This window comes from Plectropomus leopardus, chromosome 12 (assembly GCF_026936395.1).
Source record: "Plectropomus leopardus strain MGB_pleo_1.0 chromosome 12, ASM2693639v1, whole genome shotgun sequence".
In the NCBI taxonomy this organism is placed as follows: domain Eukaryota; kingdom Metazoa; phylum Chordata; class Actinopteri; order Perciformes; family Serranidae; genus Plectropomus; species Plectropomus leopardus.
In genome coordinates, this window is record NC_142187.1 from 33928197 (window position 1) to 33950503 (window position 22307).

The following is a 22307-nucleotide window of genomic DNA, read 5'->3' on the forward strand; positions in this document are numbered from 1 at the left end:
GATTGTGAGGGAAATTTAAGGCACAAGGGACTATTTTAACTCTGAGACCCCCGTTTATGTGGCTACGGTAAAACTTTGATTATTCAATTAAATTATTACTTCTATTATTTGCTGAAAATTATAGACCTCAGGCTTATATTTGGGAAAGGACTCTATCAGGGATGAGCTTTTATTTCCTGTATCACAAAACTGTTCTCAGCAAAGATGGGAAATACAATCAAATATTTGTTAAATCCTTTGAAACCTGGGCAAACTGGCTTTATTTCTTTACTTTCAAAAACATGGGAAGAAGGTAATGGGCAACAAAAGAAGAAATGACCAAAGTATGAAAATTTGCCATATAAAAGAGAAAGTAAAACATAAAAAAATGACTTGATGACAGATAAATAAAAAAGCTTTCAGAGTAATGTAAAGTAAAATATTTCCCTCAAAAATGTAGAGGAGTAGAAGTTTAAAGTGACGTGAAAAAAATAGACTTAAGTTAATTACAAGTAACTCAAATTCATAGTTAAGTACAGGAGTAAAAGCCTAAATTAAACATCCAGTCCAGTTTACTAGCCAGGTGAGGCACATTTTGACAAAGAAAGGCCTCGATTAAAGGCCTGGTCTGATTACCTTACAGTTCATCCTACAAGAAGTTCTTTGGATATGTATATTTATATATATATATTTGTCAATATGGATATACTACTCGAAATAGCTTGGTAAGATTCTCCACAGTTCAGTCTTTCAGTTACGTTTACTGAAACCGTGAGCACCACAGACCATATTATTGGTAAAGTAAACAAGAGAGATAAAAAAAAAGAGATCAATAGATGTTGATGACAATATTTTTTTTTTTTTTTTAAAGCCAGTGAAACATGCCCAGTGAATTAAACTCATAATTGTATATTTAAAATTATTTTACAGAGTTTTTTTTTTTTTTACCATAACATTTCTTGATTTTATAATTACTATAATGATTATTTTATTTATTTAGAAAAACTTTCAGGTATTTTTTGTACTTCTCACAAATGCTGCCCTCTGGGTCATTTTTCTCTTTGGTTGCTAATAAACTTGTTTCCATGTTTTTTAATACAATAAAGCAAATTTGGTTTCAAAGGGGTTAAATTAATTATTTGATTATATTTTCATCTTTGATAAGCAACATCTTTGTGTGAAAACAATTAAAAGCCATATAGACGCCTGTCCCAAATACAAGCCTGTTTATCTCAGTGATTTACGCAATTAAAATTAAAGTTTCACGGTAAACGCACTTATAGTTACACATCAACACTGAACTTTTGTAGCTTGTTGGGGTCATGATTCATTAAAATCACACCGCAGATCAGTCACGCACGTAACCAAAACATAAGGAGTAACTTGTAAAATAAAGCCAAATATTTAGAGGCTAAAACTTTGCATTATTAAGTTTACCTGGATGTGAACAGCTGGTGTTTCACGTTAAGTTTGCGAGCGTTAATTCGGTTAATTGGATAAAACGACGTCCTGACACCGGAGCGCTCTTCGTGCTAAACGCGCAGCAAACAGTTAGCTCAATAACTTCGGATTGACTTGTTGCTTATATAGAGTTTGTTTTAATAACTTAGTTTAGTTTACAGATTTTATTTTATGACTTCGACAAACAGGCAACCAGTGTCTTCAACTACTGGAGCAGATAGCAACCGCGAGCTAACAGCTAACGTCAGTGGAGAAAAGTAGTTAGCCAGTTAGCATCAGCCCTGACTTTTTACTTACCTTTTTCCTGGTTAAAGGATATTATTTCCTCCTCCTTCGGGTTGGAAACTTGCGTTATTATGGACATGTGGTCCATTTAGACGGGTGGTTAATCCTGTTTGTGTCCCACAATGTTAAAAGCGTCCTTGCTTTCGTTTTTTTTTTTTTTTTGCTAGCTACCGTTAGCTAGCGAGGATGAGCAGCCAGCCCACAAAGCCAGGCGACCGTCCGGGGCGAAGTGTTGTGGCAGCGGGGGGAGCCAGCCAGCTAGCAACGGTGGTGACTGGAAGCCAGCGAATGGCTCTCATTTATGGCAAAATATCATCGTCGCAAAACAAGTATTTTGTGAGCAGCACCCGTGTGTAGCTAAAAAAAATATATAAAATAAAAAATGCTAACTAGCTGAAGTTAGCTTCGGTTAGCGTGTTAGCTTAGCGGTGAAGCGATTCATCCAAAATGTGAGGCCGTGTCTGCAAGCAGCGCCGAAAAACACAAGGAAGCCCGTCGGAGGATCGTCCCCCCCAAAAAATGACGATATATGTAAGTTAAAAGAGTTGGCGGACACTTTAAAGCAAACAGTTCATATCTGCTGGCCCTACATTCCCCGTGCAACATGGAGGCTTTATGTATTTTGAGTTGCGGTGTGTGGAGCGGGGGCACCGGGAGTGGGAGGGGGCGGTTTGTTTCTGTGATGGATCCTCTCCGGCAGCCAGTCTCAGCCCGTGCAGCTGCCTGCACGCTCAGCCCGCTTTGCTCAGGAATTGCTGCCGCTCTCATGCAACAAATTACACCTTTTTATTATTATTATTATTAGCGTGAGATAGACATAATGCACTTTGCGCGGCGGAGACTGCAACCTGTTTAAATCCAACCACGTTGTGGATCCTAAAAACGCTTTTTTAGTGACCCGTCCCCGTGTTTGGATAATGTTAACGAGACGAGAGCGCCACACAGAGTCTGCACGAGGAAATTGCTTTTAGGGTAACCCTTTTTTGCTTTCTTGACCCTTTGACACCTGGAGCGACTTCACCTTTATTGTGCATTTTAGGCGCCTTTTGCAAGTATTTAAACCTTTGAACAGAGAGCGAGTTGGTGGGATTTTTTTCACACACAAAAAAAGAAAATAGGAAAAACGGCATTGAGCAACTTGGTGAGAAATGTTCCACAATTTGATTTTTTTCATACACAAAAAAAAAACAGGAAAAAAGACATTGAGCCCCTTGGTGAGAAATTTTCCACAAATTGCAAGGAAATAGTAGATTTAATTTTTTTTTTTTTTTTTAAAGTGGAAATTTGTAGGGAAAAAAATGCTTTTTGCATTCTTAACCCTTTGACACCTGGAGCGACTTCACCTTTATTGTGCTGTTTTTAGATTTATTTTGCATGTATTTAAACCTCTGAACAGTGAGCAGGTTGGTGTGATTTTTTTCACGCACACAAATAAAGAAAATAGGAAAAAAAGGCCTTGAGCACTTTGGTGAGAAATGTTCCACAAATTGCAAGGAAATAGTAGATTAAAAAAAATAAATAAAAGGGGAAAAAAGATAGCTTTTTTGCATTCTTAACCCTTCGACACCTGGAGCGACTTCACCCTTCTTGTGCTGCTTTTAGATGCCTTTTACAGGTATTTAAACCTTTGAACAGTGAACAAACTTTTCCACACACAAAAAAAAACAGGAAAAAAGGCATTAAGCATCTTGATAAGAAATGTTCCACAAATTGCAAGGAAATTGTAGATTCAGAAAAATACTTTTAAAAACTAGGGGAAAATGTGTAGGGAAAATATTATTATCAGAATTACCTTTTTAAGATTATATACCTTTCCCCCAATTTTTATCAACTTTACCAGTCATTACTTTTTTTTTAAACTTTACTTTCTTGGCTTTTTAAAAACTTTCCCTTTTTCAGAAAAGGAGCAACCTGGCAATAAATGTTCTGCAAAAATTGCAAGAAATTAGGGGAGTTTTGTTTTTTAAATGCTAGGGGAAAATACCCATCACACTATGTTTATAATTGTCATAATAAGGCATTTAATTTTATGTTACAGAATTAATATGATGTTGTAAGCACTGTCTTCAGGTAATTTCCTTGACCTTTTTCGTACTTTCTTGGCTTTTAAAAATGTTCCTTTTTATAAACAAAAGAAAGAAAGAAATTGTAGATTTAGAAAATTAGAACGTAAAATTTAGAAATTAGAAATCAGCTTGCCTAGGTTTCAAAGGGTTAATTGATCCAAACGCAGTTCACTGCCTGCATCTTTATTTACTCTTATCCTTTGCAGTTTCAGATTTGTGGCCAAGATGGAGTGATGGAGGATGTCCTCTGTTCCTTTACTTGAGTAAAAGTACTTATACCACTATGTGAAAATACTCTGCTACAGGTAAGAGTCCAGTATTGAAAATGTTAGTGTTTTTATAGATGAAAAAAGACACACAAAAAATGAATTATTTTCAGTATACTACACGCAGAGTAGATGTTTTCTGACGATCACAGTCTCAGTGATCAGCAGCAATATTGATTGTGACAGGTCACCTAGTGGAAATAGCAAGTATTTTCTCCACATGCCAAATATGGTCAAAAATGACATAATCAGGTTGAAAATAGTGAAAATGACAAATTCCAAGATAAAAGCCCAGAATGACACCTAGAAATGATATAGTGACAATTTTTATGACACAGCCATCAAAGCATAAAAACATGCAGTTTTAATGGGTTTCAATGGTGCATTTTTTGAAATTAACATTATGAATGTAACAGTTTAGTTTCCACAGTGTATTTTAGACTTATTATAGGAGCTGAGCTGGAAAGTCCAAGATTAAATAAAAATACACTCTCTTGCCAAACATGAACACAGCCAAAATTATCAAAAAAAAAAAGAAGAATGAAAAGTGCGTAAAATGACAGTCCTTTCGGTGTACATTGAGATATATATATTTATACCTGAGACTTTAACGTTTTATAGACTGCTTGTTAAAATATTATACATATATTACACCAGAGAAATAACTGCAGAGAGTGAAACGTGTGCAAGCCAACCCTGGTGTCCCTTAGATGCTGCCTCTGACTGATGCTTTCTTCTTCATTTTTGTGTCTTTTGCGCTCCCGTAAGGTCTGATGGGCTCGCTGTGGACCACCCCTCACTGCGCTGCAGTGGTGAAGGATAAATATATCCCCCCACCTCATCCTCTCCCCACCCCACCTCCCCCACCACCTCCTCCTTTGGTTCAATCCGCAACATCCTGACTGGCCGAGGCTGGTGATCGCAGGCAGCGGCAGCGGCAAGCCCCTGCAAGACGGATGAATAAGAAAACCTGCTGTAACCACCGCCACCCTCTGTTTTCTTGTCTCTATTGAAGAGCTGTAAACACTGCTGCCCTCACACTGACAGGGTGAAGCGGATAAAAGGTTAGTAACAACAAATATCTTTTATTTATAGGGTTATTTATAAGAGAAAGCACAAAAAACAATGCATAAAAGCCTGCGTGTTATGCATGGAGAGCAATATTTGTATGCAGGACGCTTTGCTGGGCTCCTGCTTCAGCCATGATAAACATCTTGGCTGCACTTGTTAGTGCAAGTCCAACTTCAACTCAAAGTGCGTGACACGAGCCAGGCGCACACACACATTTACGCACACAAAAGTACAAATGCGTTATTCTCCGCTGGAAAGTAACTATTTCTGTTTTCCGATGCACCATTCTTGGTCATTCCAGTCGGTGCTAATTATTCTGTGAAGTGAGTCCCCAGCGCCCCTCAGATCACATAGCACTGCAGCTGCCCTGCTGCACAGCAGACCAACTGCAAGAGCTATAATAGGAAGGAGAGGTAGGGTTGCGCAGCTGACGGTGCTGATTCCGAGGAGCCACAGCTCTGCAGTACTATTTAAGTCACTGCCCTGTCGATCCGAAAGGCTTATTAGTAAAATGTCACCTCCTTAAAACACCTTGGTCTCTATCTTTCATGAAGGATCTGTGTTGTTCTGGCTCAGTGCATATTTGTTTTACAAACAGGAGATGTTTGTTAGTTTTCCATAGGGCTGCACTGCACACTATTTACCAAGGGAGTCTATGGCTCTGATGACTAAAGAGAATCTGCAGTAATGCAGTGGTGGCGTATACCTTAAAACATTTTGTGTTTTGATCAAAATTTTTTATTGTTGAAACCAACCGGTATTTTTAAGACATGAACTGAAATCTGAAACACCTTGAAACCTGGAAATCTCTCAACGCTGAGCAAAGTGGCACTATTTATTTGAAAAACATGAGAGGAAAGGCAGAAATGTTCCACATATTGCAACTAATAGATTAAAAAATATTTTGGAAAAAGCTTGGGTAAAATGTCCAGGAAAAAAAATAAAAAGCAGCTAGAGAAAAATGTATTTATAATTTAAAATTATGTTACAGAATTATTGTCTTGTTTTCCTTTATTCTGCTGATTTCCAGGTAATTTTCTTGTACTTTTTAGGTTTTTTTTTGCTATTTTGGAGTGTCATTTCTTCTTTCATTGCACATTGCCTTCTTCCCGTGTTCTTGTAAGAAAACACGCCAAATTTCTCAGGTCTCAAAGGGTTAAAGTGCATGCTTTCATGAATTCTTCAGAATAATCAATGACATCTTGTTCAATAAATATTGGTTAACCAGGGCACCTTAAAAAGTAAAAAAGGCACTGAATTTAGTCATCTAAAAGAAGGGTGGCCAAACTACAGCCAACTGCAGCCAGCTGCCAATTTAAACGGCCGGTGGCAAATTTTCAAAAATAAACTGGGATATTGCTTAAGCATTATTTTTAATAATAATACTGTGGTGTCAAACATTAAATAGTTAAGTTGTGATGCATAATCATTTTAATAGAGATTTATTTTCTCTGGTAAATGGGCTCTTCGGTTCTAGAAACACTGATTTCCTCTCTGCTAAACTAGTTGAAAAAAGTGAATTTATTATTGTTTGGCCCATGATGCCTGATATTTTTCATATAGTGCACAATCAAACAAGTTTGGCCACCCCAAAAATAAGGCCTTAATTGGTATTAAAATGTCTATAATCATTATTTCAAAGGTTTTAGAACTGCTCAGACATGTAGAATTTTATTTTTAAAAATTATGACGATGGACTGTAAAATCTCATAATAATTGGTCAAATCTTTGTTTTTAACAATTTACAGAATGCCTCTTGCATGAATGTCACAGATCAGGATAGCAGAATCAACAACACTTTCCAGGAGGATCCTCTCGCTGCAAAGCAGCTGTCACCATAGGCGTAGATTTCAGGGGGGACTCAGGGGACATGTCCCTCTTAATATTTACAACATGTGCACTTGTCCCTGTCAATAAAAACATGGAAGTAGCAGAAGACATTGACACAGTTAAAGACATTTACATTTACAATCTAGGTTGTGACCAAAATTCAATGTCAGGACAACATCCAACACCGGCATCAATTTGACAAAGAAAAACGACAGAAAGTTATGTTGATATTTTGTTGCTTTTTTGAAGTTGTGGTCTTAAGCCAACGTCATCTTAATGTAGAATAACATTTAATCATGAGGTATGTAGAACAAAGCCAAATGTCGACATAAATGACCATATTATTAATGTCCACACAACCATAAATTCTGATGTTTTTGGACATTTAAAATATCGTCAACCTGATTTTTTTTCCAACCAGAGTTTGACATGTTCTCGATGTAAGAGTCCAACATCTTTATGACATCCTGTAGTATTTGACCTGTTTCCTTTTTTAAAGTTAGATTTTTTTATATCTAATATTTTATCTTTTATTCTTTTATCTTGTTTAACTGATCTATGCACGCTTATGTCTTTATGCCTGTATGTGTACACATACATATGTCTGTCTTTGTTAAACACTTTGTGACAAAACCTGTTTTACTTTTTAAAGAGACATAAATCAAATAAATATTAATGTCAGCGATGGCAGCTGGGTAAAAAGAAAAAGGCACAAATTGGTGCATGAAAAAAAATAAAATCACCAGAATTGATAAAAAATAATTGCTTGATGCTCAAAATTTTCTGGCAAATGACCCCAAAACCCCCAATTTCATATAAATTCCTCCCAGTATTGAAATGAAAGCTACGACCTTGGTTGTCACTGCACCCTGGACGACATGGGGATGTGCAAATTCGACAAAAATTGGCGATATGATATGGCTACAAGGCTCGTGTTTTTCATGCAAAAGGTTTTTCAAACTTTCAAATCAAACTGTAGAACCCTGTTAACCCTTTGCTCACACTTGCACAGTCATTCATTGCTGCTTTCAGATGTGTGTGTTTATTTGCTCGATGCCGTTTTCCTTCAGTCGTTTTTAAAACTGTGTGGCCGCCTGTTTTTGACCCGACAGGCCTCCAGCGTTCAGAGTCACCATGGGGATCAAGGCTGCGCTCCCCAGATATGAGCTGTATCTCTACACAGCCGTGCTCGCCATGGCGTTGATATGGGCAGGCAGTTGGATATTTGAAGCGTCAAGCGGTGAGTGCACGACACGTCAGGACGAGACGTCCAGAGCGCATACAGTAACACAGTGCTAGAGTTCACTCAGGTCCGTTTATTGGAGTCAAAGCAAACAGACACTTTTTAAGCAGCTGCTCGTTTGCCTTATTAACTTTAGGTAAGAAAAAAACACTTTCAGTCCAAATAAATCCCACAAAAATCCCTTAACATGAAATAATGGGACTTAATTATAAAAGTGCATAAAGGAAAGTTAATTTGTCAGACTAAGAGACTGTCCTCTAAGGAATTCCTGCATGTTTCTATTAATATGAGGACAATTTAAAGATGGTCCACTTACTCTCTAATTATTTTCCTGATGGACAAATTTCAGGTTTCAAGTTTCAGTTACACTGAGTCCAAAACAGTTCAGCCTGAAATAATAACAGCAATATTTGCAGACAGTAAAAATACTTAGGGACACATATATATGTTGTTGTTTGTTGCATTTAACAGTTGCCAAAACTACACCATTAATCATAACCACAAGCTATAAAAGCCGAAATTATCAATGAACTTTCAAATTTCTGGTTGTCCTTGAACATATTATGTGGGACAAATACTTGTGTCAGAAAAAAAATCTATGCTTAAAACAGTGATACTTTATTCTATGTCTTATTTAACATTTGACCTGTCAAAAAATTGGCATATCATTATTTTTTAAGCACTGGGGAAGGTCTTGTGTTTTTTAAAAAAAAAAAAAATTATTTGGCTTGGGGCATACAATTTTAAAAAATGCACTTTATATTTATTTTACTGAATTTTTTTTTTTAATTAAATGTTTTTTTAAAAAGCCTTCAAGAAAATCTGTAAAAACTGTAAAAACAGAAATTATCGTTGAATTTTTAAATTTTCCAAGATTCCTTGGATACATCATGTGCTATGACAAAAAAACATAACCAAATCTGAGTTTAAAATATTGACATTTCATAAAAATCACTTTATTCTACATGTGCTGTTAAAAATAAATCGGTGGCACAAACTAAACAGCATGCATTTCCAGGATTTTGTCTTTAACTTTTAACTTTCAAAGATTGACGGGTAAAATTTAATCTAATAACCAATTTGTTGTGGAGGGAAGTTCATGCATTTTGCACAAATTATCAGGAACACTCAAGGAAAAATATTTGTAGCTTAGGGAACCGTCAAAATTAAAAAATAAATTAATAAATCACACCCAAGCCACCCTCCTCCTCTGATAAATGAAGAACAGTCCCTTAAAGTGTCCTCTTCACACACTGGTCTGAATGGCCTGAGTGTGATCTGGTGGATGGTACTTCCTGTCACAGTCTGTGCAGTCAGATTGGCCACAGTCCTGATTCTTTTCCTCCCCGACTGTCTTGAAATGGTCATTTTTCAGTCCGTGGATGTTTCTGCTGCTCAGGTCTGCATGCTACAGTGGCACCACGAACCCATAATAGAGGCTTGGCCGGGTTCCCAGAAGTAAGAGGCTTTCCCTGCCTGACCCTCACATTTTGATATCCTTTTTCATGTCCATTAGTGTAATCAGGCAGAGCTGGAGGAGCCACAGCGGGGGCGCGTGCCAGTCGCATTTCCTACCATGTTCTGAGCGTCTCAGCATCCCTGCCATGATTCTGGTTATCATGACGAATATTTTTGTTGTTATTTTTATCATTCTCTATGTTAGCGCTTCACTCAGATTATGCAGAGAGCTGCTGTGTTCCCCTGCAACCAGATTATCACTGTACGAGTGTCGGCCTTAAAAATAGAAAGCTTTCAACGAGTGCATTATGTAATATTTGACATTATCAAATGGACTGAATGCGCTCCAACACCTTAAATTCGCTGTGAATAATCCAACAATTGCACCAAATCTGTTCAAAGCTTGACTCCTACAGGACACGTATCTCCAAATGATCGTTTAAAAAATGCTCAGTTTCACATAGACACCAACAATAAAGTCTGCATCATTGTTTCTCCTATATGTACACACACACACACACACACACACACACACACACACACACACACACACACTTTTATTTTACAAGAACAAACGCATAAGCATACATGTACATAAAGGTCTCCAACCATGGTTAATTTTCAACCCCTGTCCCCTTTTTGGGCTTTTAGATTTAAAATAGGTGTAAGATTACTGAATTTGGAGTAATATTACTGATATATTATTAATATTTTACCATTAATTGAGCATTTTAATGCCCTACTGATTAAACATATTATTTTGTATCCTGTTTTTGTCTTCTTTATATAGAGAACATCAACAGGAAGGCCTTCAAAGAAAGTGTGAAACCAGGATGGCATTACTTTGGCAGGAAAATGGTAGGTCGCCCAAATAAAGTACGGAAGCTCTGAGAGGCAAGTGAGTAAAAAAAAATCTGGCGAAGTTTGATTTTACCTGTTTTTTCTCCTGAAAAAAACAAGAATAAATAAATAAATAAAACACGTAGAAACTACAGAGGTCCTAAAATCCTGACAGGAGATTTTTATTTTTTTTATTTTTATTTTTTATTTTTTTCATTTTATAACAACTTAATAATCTTTTGTATCAAAGTTATCTTGTGTGCACATTATTTTGTCTGAGCTTCTTCCCACAAGATAATTAAGCCTCTTTTACACTGCATGTTCAAACAGAAAAATAAGGATAAAACAAAATGGCAACAACAAAAATGGATTATAATATTCAATGAATAGATTCAGACAAGCAACAGGAAATTACATGGTTCATGTTTGAAAAGGAGTAGGAGCAGACCTGCAGTTTGTTCCAGATATATGGCGCATGGAATCTAAACGCTGCTTCGTGTTTAGTTTTGACTTTTGGGACACGAAGCAGAGCTGTCCCAAAAGACCTGAGAGACTTGGATGTTTCAGTGGAGTCGTGTGATAAATTTCACCTTTCACAGGACATTTTTTCCACTTTTCACACACGAAAAAAGAAACTATCCAGAGATTATCCTTTCATTACTATTTTTTCACCTCATCTTAAGTCATTAAAACAGGAGATAAAACGGATCAGACTTTAATTGTTTTCTTTTTTGCCTCTCAGGGCTCCAAAAAATAATCCCTGTGTTTATTTCACTGTGTTCTGCGAGTGGATTTCCTGGCGTCAGATGTCAAAAGAGACTGATTGTCACGTGATACTAACGGATCTTCCTTCGCCACAGGATGTTGCGGACTTCGAATGGATGATGTGGTTCACGACATTCCGCAATCATATCCTTTTTGCTCTCACCGGTCACGTTATCTTTGCCAAGATATTCACACTACTAGCGCCAAAGGTGCGTGCATGTGTGTGACTGTGCATCACCTTTTGCACTTTAATGTGACTGTGTTCAGGTATAACGGCATGTCTCTTATTATGTGTGTGTGTGTGTGTGTGTGTGTGTGTGTGTGTGTGTGTGTGTTTGGGTGGATTTGAATACAAGCATTGTTCTAATAAAGGACAAACACCAGGTTAAATTTGATATGTGATGAAAATGTTAAATTCGAAGCCACATGATGTAAACAGTCGGCCTTTGGCTGTATCTATTCTTTTTTATTTGGCGAAATATAGATTTTCATACGGTGTATTTACACCCCAGGTCTAAGACGATTGTTTTGATGCACGAGCGTGAGTTACATTCTGATCATAGACTGTATATAAAGATGGACGACTCGTCTCCTTTTAACTTCCACTGTGCAAAAACGAAGCCAAAATATCCGTGCATGTATAAAGATAGACTTCAGTTTTTTGTGCTGCATTCAGAAAATTTTCTCAGTTATTTTATCCTCTAAAACCTGAGAAAATGTGTTTGATTTCTTAAAAATAAATTGGGGTAGAAGGCAATAATCAACTTGAAAATTAAATATAAATAAATAAATAAAATGTGACAAGGAAATGACCTGAAATCTGTGGGGGATTTTTAAAAATAATATCAAAAAACTAAGATGTGCAGAAAGCTATTTATAACTCTTATAACTATTTATTTTAAAATATGTCATAATACATAAATATCTAAAATGTTATAATAAATAATTTTTTTATTTTATCTTATTTTTAATATTTTTTGAAAGAAATTATGCTAATATGCTCAGTTTTTAAAGGTCTTTTTGGGCCACTTTTCACTTTTGGTCACTTTGTAAAATTGGCTTCAAAGCCCATCACTGTTGCTGGGGTCTTAAAAATATCCACGGTTTCAGCTACCTTGCGCTGGTGACATAATTTGGAGCCAGAGTCTGTAGGGGTGGAGTTCCTGCCCATACAGCCGTCTGACCAATCGGGAGGAGTGTCATTGATCAGCAGCACAGTGATTGGTCCACACAGCTGTCAAATCATGATGTCCCACTACCTTTTTTGGCATCAAATAATAAATAAAATCAAACTTAATAGAAAAATGAACACCTGAACAAAATCTGTGTGATAGGAACTACATTAAATAACAGAAACCATTTTTGGAAAACCTTTATTTGGGCGTGTACTTTGCGGTAACATGGAGGGGGGCGGGATTTTGACCTGTCCTGCAGCCAGCCACCAGGGGGCGATGAAGATGTTTTGGCTTCACTTTTGGGGAGCTGTGGTGTCCTCCATCTTTATCTACAGTCAGTGATTCTGTTTGACTTGGATGCCATCTGTCGATTATTTTGTGATTTCTCTTTTTTACATATTTAAAACAGTTAAATATGTTTTAAACGTGTTTTCTGTCTTGTTTCATGCTTACAATGAAGATTGGTATAGATGGATGTAAGGTAACATTAATAAACTTGTGAATTTTATAACATTTGTTATGTGTTTCATTTCCGCCATCAATGCATGGACGGTAGATTTGTTGTTTTTCTCCACAATTTATCCTCTAATCAAACATAGACCCAGTGTTATCGTACTAACGCCATTCTTCACGTATGCTCAATAAAATCATCATCATGTAAATAAAATCCTGTCGTGACATCTCACTGACGCTGGCCCCTCTTTACCCACAGCACAGATCCTTGATCTTTGGTGTGTACGGCGGTTTGGCAGTCCTCATCACGATGGGCTGGACCTTCACGGCTCTGGTTCTGTCCCACTGCATCATCCTCTACAGCGTCGCCCTGGTCAAGATGAAGTGGTTGTGCTTCGTGGCCGGTCTCACCACGCTGGCCTCCATCAAGCTGGAGCCGTATAACTCCTGGCAGGTGAGTGCGTGGTTCAATCCTCAAATCTGCACGAAGGCTCTTCGTATGAATTAACACTTAATAGTCTCCACCAGGGAGACTCAGCTTTGCTGCAGGGCCACAGCAGCCACAGGTGTTTCTAGCATTTTAAGGACATTTCTTGCATTAAGGATGCTTGTAGGATTTTAGGACATTTCTTGGATTCTAGGACATTTTTAGGATTTTAGAACGTGTCGAGGATACTAGGCTGCCTGAAGGATTTTAAGAAGTTTCTAGGATTTTTTTTTAATTTTGAGGATTTTTAGGATGTATGTAGAATTTCTGGACATTAGGACTATAAGACGTTTCTAGGATTTTGGGACATTGTAGGGTTTAATACATTTTTTAAGATTGTAGGACATTTTTAGGATTGTAGAGAGTTTGTAGGATTTAAGGATGTTTGTAGGATTTTAATAAGTTTCTAGGATCTTGTGACATTTGAAGGATTTAAGGACATTTTGAGAATCTTAGGATGTTTTCTAGGATTTTAGGATATTTTTAGGGTTTTAGGACATTTTTAGGATTTTAGGACATTTCTAGGATTTCAGGACCTTTCTGGGATTTCAGGACATTTCTAGGATTTTATGGCATTTCAAAGATGTACTATTGCTGTTTTCTTAAATTTATTTTAAATTGCACGACTTAGACATCACAGGTTATTAAAGCCAGCTTGGGTGGGCAGGGTTAGATAAAAGGTTAACTTTCCTTCTCGAGTATAAACTGTTGCTGAATGCTTATTTTAGTGCACAACAGTTAATTCAAACACTAGGTAGTTCAGGTGTATTGTGCATCTGCAAAATGACGATGTCTGAAGAATAAAATGATCTCTGACTCCGTCTCCAGGAGTCCTTAGTGACCGGCTCTTTTGACCTGCAAGACATCCTGTTCTACGGAGGCTGCGGCTTCAGCATCATTCGCTGCATGAGCTTCGCTTTAGAGAACTGTGAGAAGAAGGACGGCAACTTCACATTCTCCGACCTGCTGAAATACAACTTCTACCTCCCCTTCTTCTTCTTTGGACCTATCATGACTTTCGACAGGTTCCACGTTCAGGTGAGGATTTAACATTCAAGTCAGAGTGGTGAAAAATGAGTGGAAAGTGAGCAGCCATCTGAAATTTCACAGCAGTTATTAAGCCGTCACTCATGAGAGCACATGTAACACCCCCGCATAATGCCGTGTGTTTACATAACTCTGTTTAAAGCCACGAGTGGAGACAGAAAACAAAGATTTTAGGCGCACAAACACACTGAAATGTCTCCAGATTTCAGTTTTTATACTCGAAATCACTCAGCTTGCTTTACTATGGGGACCGATTTTACAAAACGACAGGAGAGCAGGGGGCAGCGGCAGCAGCCCTGTATATATATTTCAGGGATTTTAGGATGTTTCAAGGATTTAAGGATGCTTGTGGGATTTTTTTTAACATTTCTCGTATTTTAGAATGTCTCTAGGATTTTAGGACATTTCTAGGACTTAAGGATGTTTCAAGGATTTGAGGATGGTTGTAGGATTTTAAGACATTTCTCGGATTTCAACACATTTTTAGGATTTTAGGAAATTTTTTAGGATGTTTCTTGGATTTTAGGACATTTCTCAAATGCTAGGACATTTCTGTTCTCGGACATTTAAGATTTTAGGACATTTCCAGGATTTTAGGATGTTTCAAGTATTTAAGGATGCTTTTGGGATTTTAAGACAATTCTCGGACTGTAAGATGTTTGTAAGATTTTAGCACATTTGTGGGATTTTAATACATTTTTAAGATTTGGGAAATTGTTTTAGGATGTTTCTTTGATTGTAAAACATTTCCAGGACTTTTGGATATTTGTAGGATTTTAGGACATTTTTAGGATTTTAGGGTGTTTCTAGGACATTTATCAGATTTAGGGTGTTTCTCAGATTTTGGGACATTACATTCTTGAATGTAAGGACATTTTTAGGATTTAAGGACATTTGCAGGTTTTTAGGAAATCAGGGTCTTAGCTAGGACCTTTGTCAGGGTGTAGGGGATCCTTTCTTTTTGATTTATGAGCTCTGTTTAAATGCTGTTTTATGCACTCTGACACTTTATGTTTACTGAAAATACAAAAACAATTTCCAGTGTGAATCACTTTATTTTTCTGTGAATTAGAAGATGAGTTGAATGTCACTGCTTTAAATGCAGTTTATAAGTTTAACAGTTTGTTTGACCGCACATGTTTAACTATCTGCTGAGACGTTAGGACGGTCGTATCCTTTTACAAAACGCTACAAAACGTTTTTAATTCCACAGGTGAACAACACGCAGCTGACCCGCAAGGACAGGGAGATGTGGAATATCACCACTAAAGCCGTGTTGCATCTGGGAGTCATTCTGATGGTGGACGTCTTCTTCCACTACCTCTACATCTTGACAATCCCCAGTGACATGAAGCTGGTCACCAAGCTCTCTGACTGGTGTCTCGGTGAGCTGTTTCTGTTTTTGGACACAATGACACAACCAATGTTGACTCAAAGTTAAAGGAACAGTGTCAGAAATTAAGGGGATTTAGTGGCAGCTAGTGGTGAGGACTGCAGATTACAACCAGCTGAAACTTCCCCCAGTTGGTATTTCTTCAGTGTTCATTCTTCAGGAGTTTTTTTAGTGAGAGCTGAATTATCTGCAGATGTCTCTTCCTCACCAAAACAAACAGGTCTAGAGATTTAAATGGGTAAAATCAACAAATAAAGCAGTTTCACGTCACAAATCGGTGTTTCGCCGCAGTGGCGTGGAGGCTATGGCCCCGAATATTTTATAAATAACCCCATATTGACATAAATAGGCTATATATGTTTCAAAAATAAGCATTGGATGAAAAAAAAAAGGCTCTGATCTAATAATCAGTCACTCGGTGTATACTTGTACATGAATAAATGCATACAACATAAATATTTACATGAACTATTTTTCCACCTCCAGTCAATACATTTTTAATGAAAGCATTAATAAAGTATTCTGTATTAAATAAAATTTATTATTAATTTTAAAAGTAAAAAAAAAAAAGTAAATAATGTGAATAACGTGCCAGGGTGTGTTTAAAAGCCATCATAATAGAGTTTGTTCATAAAAATAAAATAAAATAAAATAAAGTAAAATAAAATAAAAGTTAAAATTAAATTAAATTAAATTAAATTAAATTAAATTAAATTAAATTAAATTAAATTAAATTAAATTAAATATAATGAAATGAAATGAAATGTAATTAAATTAAGGGTATGGATCCCCTTCACCTCCCCTGAGGTCCTGGCTAAGCCCCCATATGTCCTCAAATCCTAAAAACTCCCATTTCTCTGATGCTGCTCCACTTTCGTGTCTGTTTAAATGTGTGACATTAACTCCCGTCATTGTACTTGCTTTGTTTCCATGTGCACCTCTGCAGCCGGTCTGGCTTATTCCAACCTGGTGTACGACTGGGTGAAAGCAGCCATGATGTTTGGTGTCATCAACACCGTGTCCACACTGGACCACCTGGACCCTCCTCAGCCTCCCAAATGTATCACCATGCTCTACGTCTTCGCCGAGACGTACGTGTGACTTGTTGTGTGTTCAGAATCTGAATGTCCCGCTCCTCTCAAATATGTTTTTTTTATGTTTGTGTCCCCTGATATGTCCGACCTCGATCATGTTGACTTATATTTTTGCAGTAAGTTTGTTTTTGGAGACGTGTTTTCACAGTTCTCTTTTGAAGAGAGCGATGACTGTGCGCTAAAATCTCAGATTCAGACATACGCCAGGCAAGCTAACTAATATAGGTAACGTATATCAGCAGTATGGAGGACGAAAAATTACTTAGCATCAATAAATAAATTTTAAAATTAATGTATAAATAAATACATAAATAGCTGAATAATGTATAGATGAAAATATATAAGTATATGTAAATGTAAAAATATAAACATGCATAAATGTATAAATAAATATTGGAATAAATAGGTGAGTGTGTATATATATACTGTATATATATAATAAAGAGGAATAAATGAATAAACTTGAAATATGAATAAATTAATAAATAAAGAATATATAGATAAATACATAAATAAATATGGGAATATCTGGAAAAGGACAATTGCATGAATAAGTGAACAAAATTTGATAATTGAACAGGACATATGGAAATATCTATATATTTTTGCACAACTGAATTTCTTTTCTGTATTCCTGTTTCAGTATGTTAATGAGGCTGGAGGTTTTAACCTCCACATTTATGAAACACGTTACTATTATTATTTATTTTTCATCTTTAATAACAAACTTTGACACAGCATCGGTAAAGAAACCTGAAACCTTCACTGAGCGGACTGTCAGTACAGAGAGCAGATTTAGGATTATCATAGCGAAAGTCTCTGCAGCGGCGCGGTGGAGTGTACGGTAAACTGGACCCAGTGCCTGAGTCATTTCAGAGTCATTTTACATAATTTAAAACATGTCTGGAGTGGGACTTTAAGAAATGATTGTGCAGTTTCTTTTTTCGTAAAAATGTTAACATGGAAAACATCCTGTGGTTTTTAGGCACTTTGACAGAGGCATCAACGACTGGCTGTGCAAGTGAGTGTTTGAGCTCAGAATCATGCGTTTAAATAATAAAACCTATAAGCGCATACAGGACGACTCTGACACTTCAAACTGAATTTTGCAGGTATGTTTACGACTACATCGGTGGGGATCACGATAAAATCTTCAAGGAGCTCCTTGCAACCTTCTGCACCTTCGCCATCACCACCCTGTGGCTCGGCCCGTGTGAGCTGGTTTACATCTGGTCCTTCTTCAACTGCTTCGGCCTCAACTTTGAGCTGTGGGTGGCCAAGTTCTTCTCCATCCCACCGTTTTCTACCATAGAGGTGAGCTACACGCTCTTTCAAACGTTCACTCTGTCCGGCTCTGATGGGCTGTTTTCGTTCTGTGAGGAGCCAGAGGAACATGATGTTTTCAGAAAATATGACAAAAAGTTATTTATTTTTAATTGAAGTTACTTACTGGGTATTATCATGATTTAGCATAACTCATTATAATATTCAATGTGGGTTAGTAAATAACATAAAGTTGTCCTGTAACATGAAATTACTCTTTTTTATCAACCTTTGAATTCTGAATGATTTATGAACTCTCTTGAATGGTTTATTTTTTTAATGCATATATATACATATATGTATATATATAAATTTAACTGAATTTAACATAGTAACATAAAAGCAAACAAGAAAAGGTAATTTAAGTCCTATTTTCTCATGCATCTTACAGTTTCTTTATCTCCTTAAGGTAGCTAGGACACAGCTGGAAATAATGATAATAATAATAATAATAATAGTAGTAGTAGTAGCAGTGATGATGGTGATGAAAATAACAAAAAATAATAAAAACAAAATATACATATATAAGGATTTTGTTATTTTGATAATATAAAATAAATTAATATGAATAAATAAATATATATATATATATATATATATATATTAACCATTTTTTCTATGATAGTGGTTTGTATGTATTTGTTTATTTAACTTTAATTAAAAACCATGAAGTTACGTCCTGAACCTTTAAAATATATCTGTGTTGGCTGTTTCCAGGGTGCGATGGGTGAAGCCATGTCTCGCAGGATTCGGGGTGTGTTCAACGCTGCCAACTTCTGGGCCATTGTCCTCTACAACGTCCTCTCCCTGAACAGTTTGGAGTTTGCCAAACTGGTGGGAAGACGACTGATTTTCAAAGGTGAGAAACAACACCAGTGAATAATCAAATATTAAACAGTGTTTTTTTGTGGATCCGAGTACGCACAGATCGTTTTCACAATGTCGTTATATGAACGCAGAATAATAATAATAATAACGGCTGTAGTTCAGAGAGAAAATAGTTCCCACGTGAAACTGCTCTTTTGGATCATCTTGAGTAACCAAATCATGATTTCTGGCATCTGATGAGTTTTTCCAAATCTATATTTTTTGGCTCTTTGAGCACGATAAGTGCCATCCAGTTTCATTATATTAGAGAGAAACACGATATTTCTTCAGCTGATATCTCCAACACTTTAGACTGATGAATAACGCAACAGGTAAGAGATAAAATATGTCATTTCTGTTTCGAGGTGAACTGCCCCTTTAACAGCAGAGTATGGTCTCTCTGTGTTTTCTCCCAGGTTTCCCTCTGTCCACCCTCTTAGTGTTGCTTGTGACCTACTGCGGCGTGCAGCTGGTGAAGGAAAGGGAGAGACAACAAGCCCTGCTGGACGACCCCGAACCGGTGAAGCCGGTGGACGATGGCAAAGAAAAAGCAGAATAAAGAGACAGAGAAAGGAAACGGACTGTCTCAGACTTCACGGTCAACAGCCCCCTCGCACCGTTCCATCCTCGGCCTCGCCAACTGTCACCAACCAGACTGCAACGGCACCTGTAACGTTCACAAGCCTGTTTTCTCCTTTTTTGTTTTCTTTGTCAGAAGCGAGGTTTTGAACTGTGAAAATATCCTCAAGTGCACTTGCTGTAGATAATCGTCACATCCTCTGGCACAAACCCACGATGGTGCATTTTGTATTTTATCTGAACAAAAGATTGTTTAGCAAATAATAGGTCCGATAAAGTTTTACGATGCTTCGCCTAAAGGTATATATAGGACATACAGTATTGTAAAGGAACAACTACTTTGGTCCAGTTTTTTGATTTTTCTCAGATTTGGATTTTTAGGGGTCCAAGCAGCAACACGTGCTGCTGGAGTCCTTTTGTTTTGGTCATATTATTTTTTTCTTCTTCGTCCTCTTTATTTTTCTCTTCTAAAAGTTTTTGTGCAGCAAAAACCGTACAACAAAAACTCACCAAAATTGGCAGTTGGTTTGCAATTCCACCCACTGCTCTGGCACAAAAAAATGACACTCAACGACCTCAAGGTGGCGCTGTAACAATCAACTTTACATTTCTCAATCTCAAAAATGACTCAGATTAGAGTGAAAATTCTTCCACCATATTAATCTCTCAATTCATCTGCACTTTTGCTGCAATGCTCTTTAAAAACTTCACATTTTGCAACTTTTTCTCAAATTTTCTCTTGATCATACTTTTGCAAACTAGTCCCAAATTGTTGGTCCCAAAACTCTGGCAGAATTTCAAAGCATCAGTCTGTTTTGAAGCAATGCATATTTAACCATTGGTCTTTAACCCCTTAAAACCTGGATCAACATGTCTTTTCTTGTGCTGCATTCAGATGCCTTTCTCAAATATGTAAACCTCTGGACTGATTTGATTTCTTTGGAAAACAAGGCTGAAAAGATAATGGACGATTTAGCCAAGAAATGTCCCACAAATTAGTAGAAATTAGTAGATTTAGGAAATTATATTTAAAAAGCTATGGATTTTTTTATTTTTTTTTTTTACAGAAAACTGTACATTTACATTTAAAATCATGGAGCAAAATTATAAAATTTTAGATTATTTCTGTTTGTTTTTAACTTTATTTTTTGCTATTTTGGGCTAATTTTCTTTTTTTTCTTTCTTTCTTTTTTTTTTTTTTTACAAATTTCTTGAGAATTTGGGGGGCCTTTTTCCTATTTTTTTTTAATGAAATTTAGCAAATTTTCTGAAGTTTCAAAGGGTTAAATCAATTTTACATAAGTGCACATAAATAAAGAAGGCAGTTATAGCAAATAGCAAAATAGCAAATTTGGTGCACATGTGCGGATGCTTCGTCCGACCTTCACTAAGAAGTCCGGAGATGTTCTTAAATGGGATGCATTCCAGATCTTGAAATGAAAATTTAATCCAGACGTGGTCAAGCAAAACACATTTTCTCTGAAAATCAAATGTTTTCGCTCCTGTCAGTTAAAAAAGAAACAAGAATGCAAATGCACATGCTTGGACCCCAATTTTTCCTTTTTTTTCCTTTTTTTTTTTAAATTAGCAGGATTATTTTTAGTCAGATGGTGTCTTAATTTTTACCTTAAACGCCTTAGATCCTAATCATCACAATATTAAACCACTATGAAAGGGTTAAAACTTGAAATCAGGGTGTTGCGAATGGAGTGCATTGAAGAAAATCAACAAAGGGTGCTGTGGAGAGCTCCACAAAGCTTGCAGCTGATTGTGATGTATATTTGTTCTGCCGTCACTAAGCAAAAATACAGGAGAGTCTATTTTAGAGTGGATGGAGAACGTATAATGTCTCTTATCATGTTGAGAAACTGAATGTATTTCAACCATCCAGAGAACGACAGCTTTACTCCAGATTACTGTAGGTGTGACATTTCAGCATATCTGTCCTCCACAATGTTTCACATGATCCAGGCCCCTCGGCTCGCTGTGAAAGGCGATAGGCCCCGGCAGGGAATATGGGTCACCCTCATCCCGCCTGTCATCAAAACCTGCTGCCTGTCTGTCTTCGGTGCGGCAGGGAGGGAGAAGAAGGTCCTGCAGATTTTAATGCTGTTTGTCATTGCAGGGTTTTTACTCAGAGGTGTTCGTTTCAAACATTTGAATTGAAATAAAGTTTTTTGTTTCATTCAAAAGTGACACAAATGTTTGGCTTTAAGTTTTCTTGCAGTATGAAGAGAAGAGAAGAAAAAACATATTGTTTTTTTGCCTGGATTAATTAGCATATCTGCATTAAAACAATCACTAATTTCATTTTATTCACTCCATAAGGATGGTTTGGTGCATTTTAAACACTTTTCATTCTTTTTTTTGTGTGTGATAATTTTGACTGTGTTCATGCAGATGGCATACATTTTGGCAAGATTGTGTATTTTTGATTAATCAGTGAATTTGCAGCACAGTTGCTGCAACAGGTCTAAAATACACTGTGGAAACTAAATTGTGACATTCATTAAATGCAAAAAAAATGCTCCATTGAAACTGCCATTTTGCATTAAAATATGCATTGTATTATTTCTGGGTGTCATTCTGGGCTTTTGACTTGGAATTTGTAATTTTTACTATTTT

At 36.7% G+C, this 22307-nt stretch overlaps 2 protein-coding genes across 5 annotated transcripts in view; one reads left to right on the forward strand and one right to left on the reverse strand.

Moving 5' to 3' along the window:
• LOC121939234 (CTD small phosphatase-like protein) overlaps window positions 1-2575 on the reverse strand; it is a 29094-nt gene extending 26519 nt beyond the window's left edge. The window contains exon 1 of one of the 2 annotated variants that reach the window (XM_088085912.1): window positions 1738-2575. In XM_088085912.1, the coding sequence (XP_087942038.1) occupies window positions 1738-1813 (76 nt within the window). In that variant the 5' untranslated portion in view covers window positions 1814-2575. The remainder of the gene's footprint in view (window positions 1-1737) is intronic. The other variant, XM_088085913.1, reaches the window with a different exon arrangement.
• Window positions 2118-21884, forward strand: LOC121951172 (protein-cysteine N-palmitoyltransferase HHAT-like protein). 3 transcript variants are annotated; one of them, XM_088085910.1, is made up of 15 exons: window positions 2118-2256; window positions 3998-4096; window positions 4826-5121; window positions 8071-8198; window positions 10450-10517; window positions 11360-11473; window positions 12900-12920; window positions 13152-13346; window positions 14208-14417; window positions 15640-15811; window positions 16766-16910; window positions 17899-17934; window positions 18026-18227; window positions 18954-19095; window positions 19520-21884. In XM_088085910.1, exons 4-15 carry the CDS (start codon window positions 8093-8095, stop codon window positions 19660-19662), a joined length of 1554 nt encoding a protein of 517 aa, XP_087942036.1. In that variant the 5' UTR covers window positions 2118-2256; window positions 3998-4096; window positions 4826-5121; window positions 8071-8092; the 3' UTR covers window positions 19663-21884. The 3 variants fall into 3 exon arrangements, with proteins under 3 accessions (XP_087942036.1, XP_042353346.2, XP_087942037.1); XM_042497412.2 differs by lacking the exon at window positions 12900-12920; XM_088085911.1 differs by lacking the exons at window positions 2118-2256; window positions 3998-4096; window positions 4826-5121; window positions 8071-8198 and having other exon boundaries at window positions 11242-11473.
• The last annotated feature ends 423 nt before the right edge of the window (window positions 21885-22307 follow it).

Excerpts from the sequence above, each read along its gene's own strand:
- LOC121951172 (XM_088085910.1), top strand. The coding sequence starts at position 8,093 with ATGGGGATCAAGGCTGCGCTCCCCAGATATGAGCTGTATCTCTACACA. Across the intron at positions 15,812-16,765 it reads GCTCTCTGACTGGTGTCTCG|CCGGTCTGGCTTATTCCAAC; the intron begins GTGAGCTGTTTC and ends GCACCTCTGCAG. Across the intron at positions 19,096-19,519 it reads AAGACGACTGATTTTCAAAG|GTTTCCCTCTGTCCACCCTC; the intron begins GTGAGAAACAAC and ends GTTTTCTCCCAG.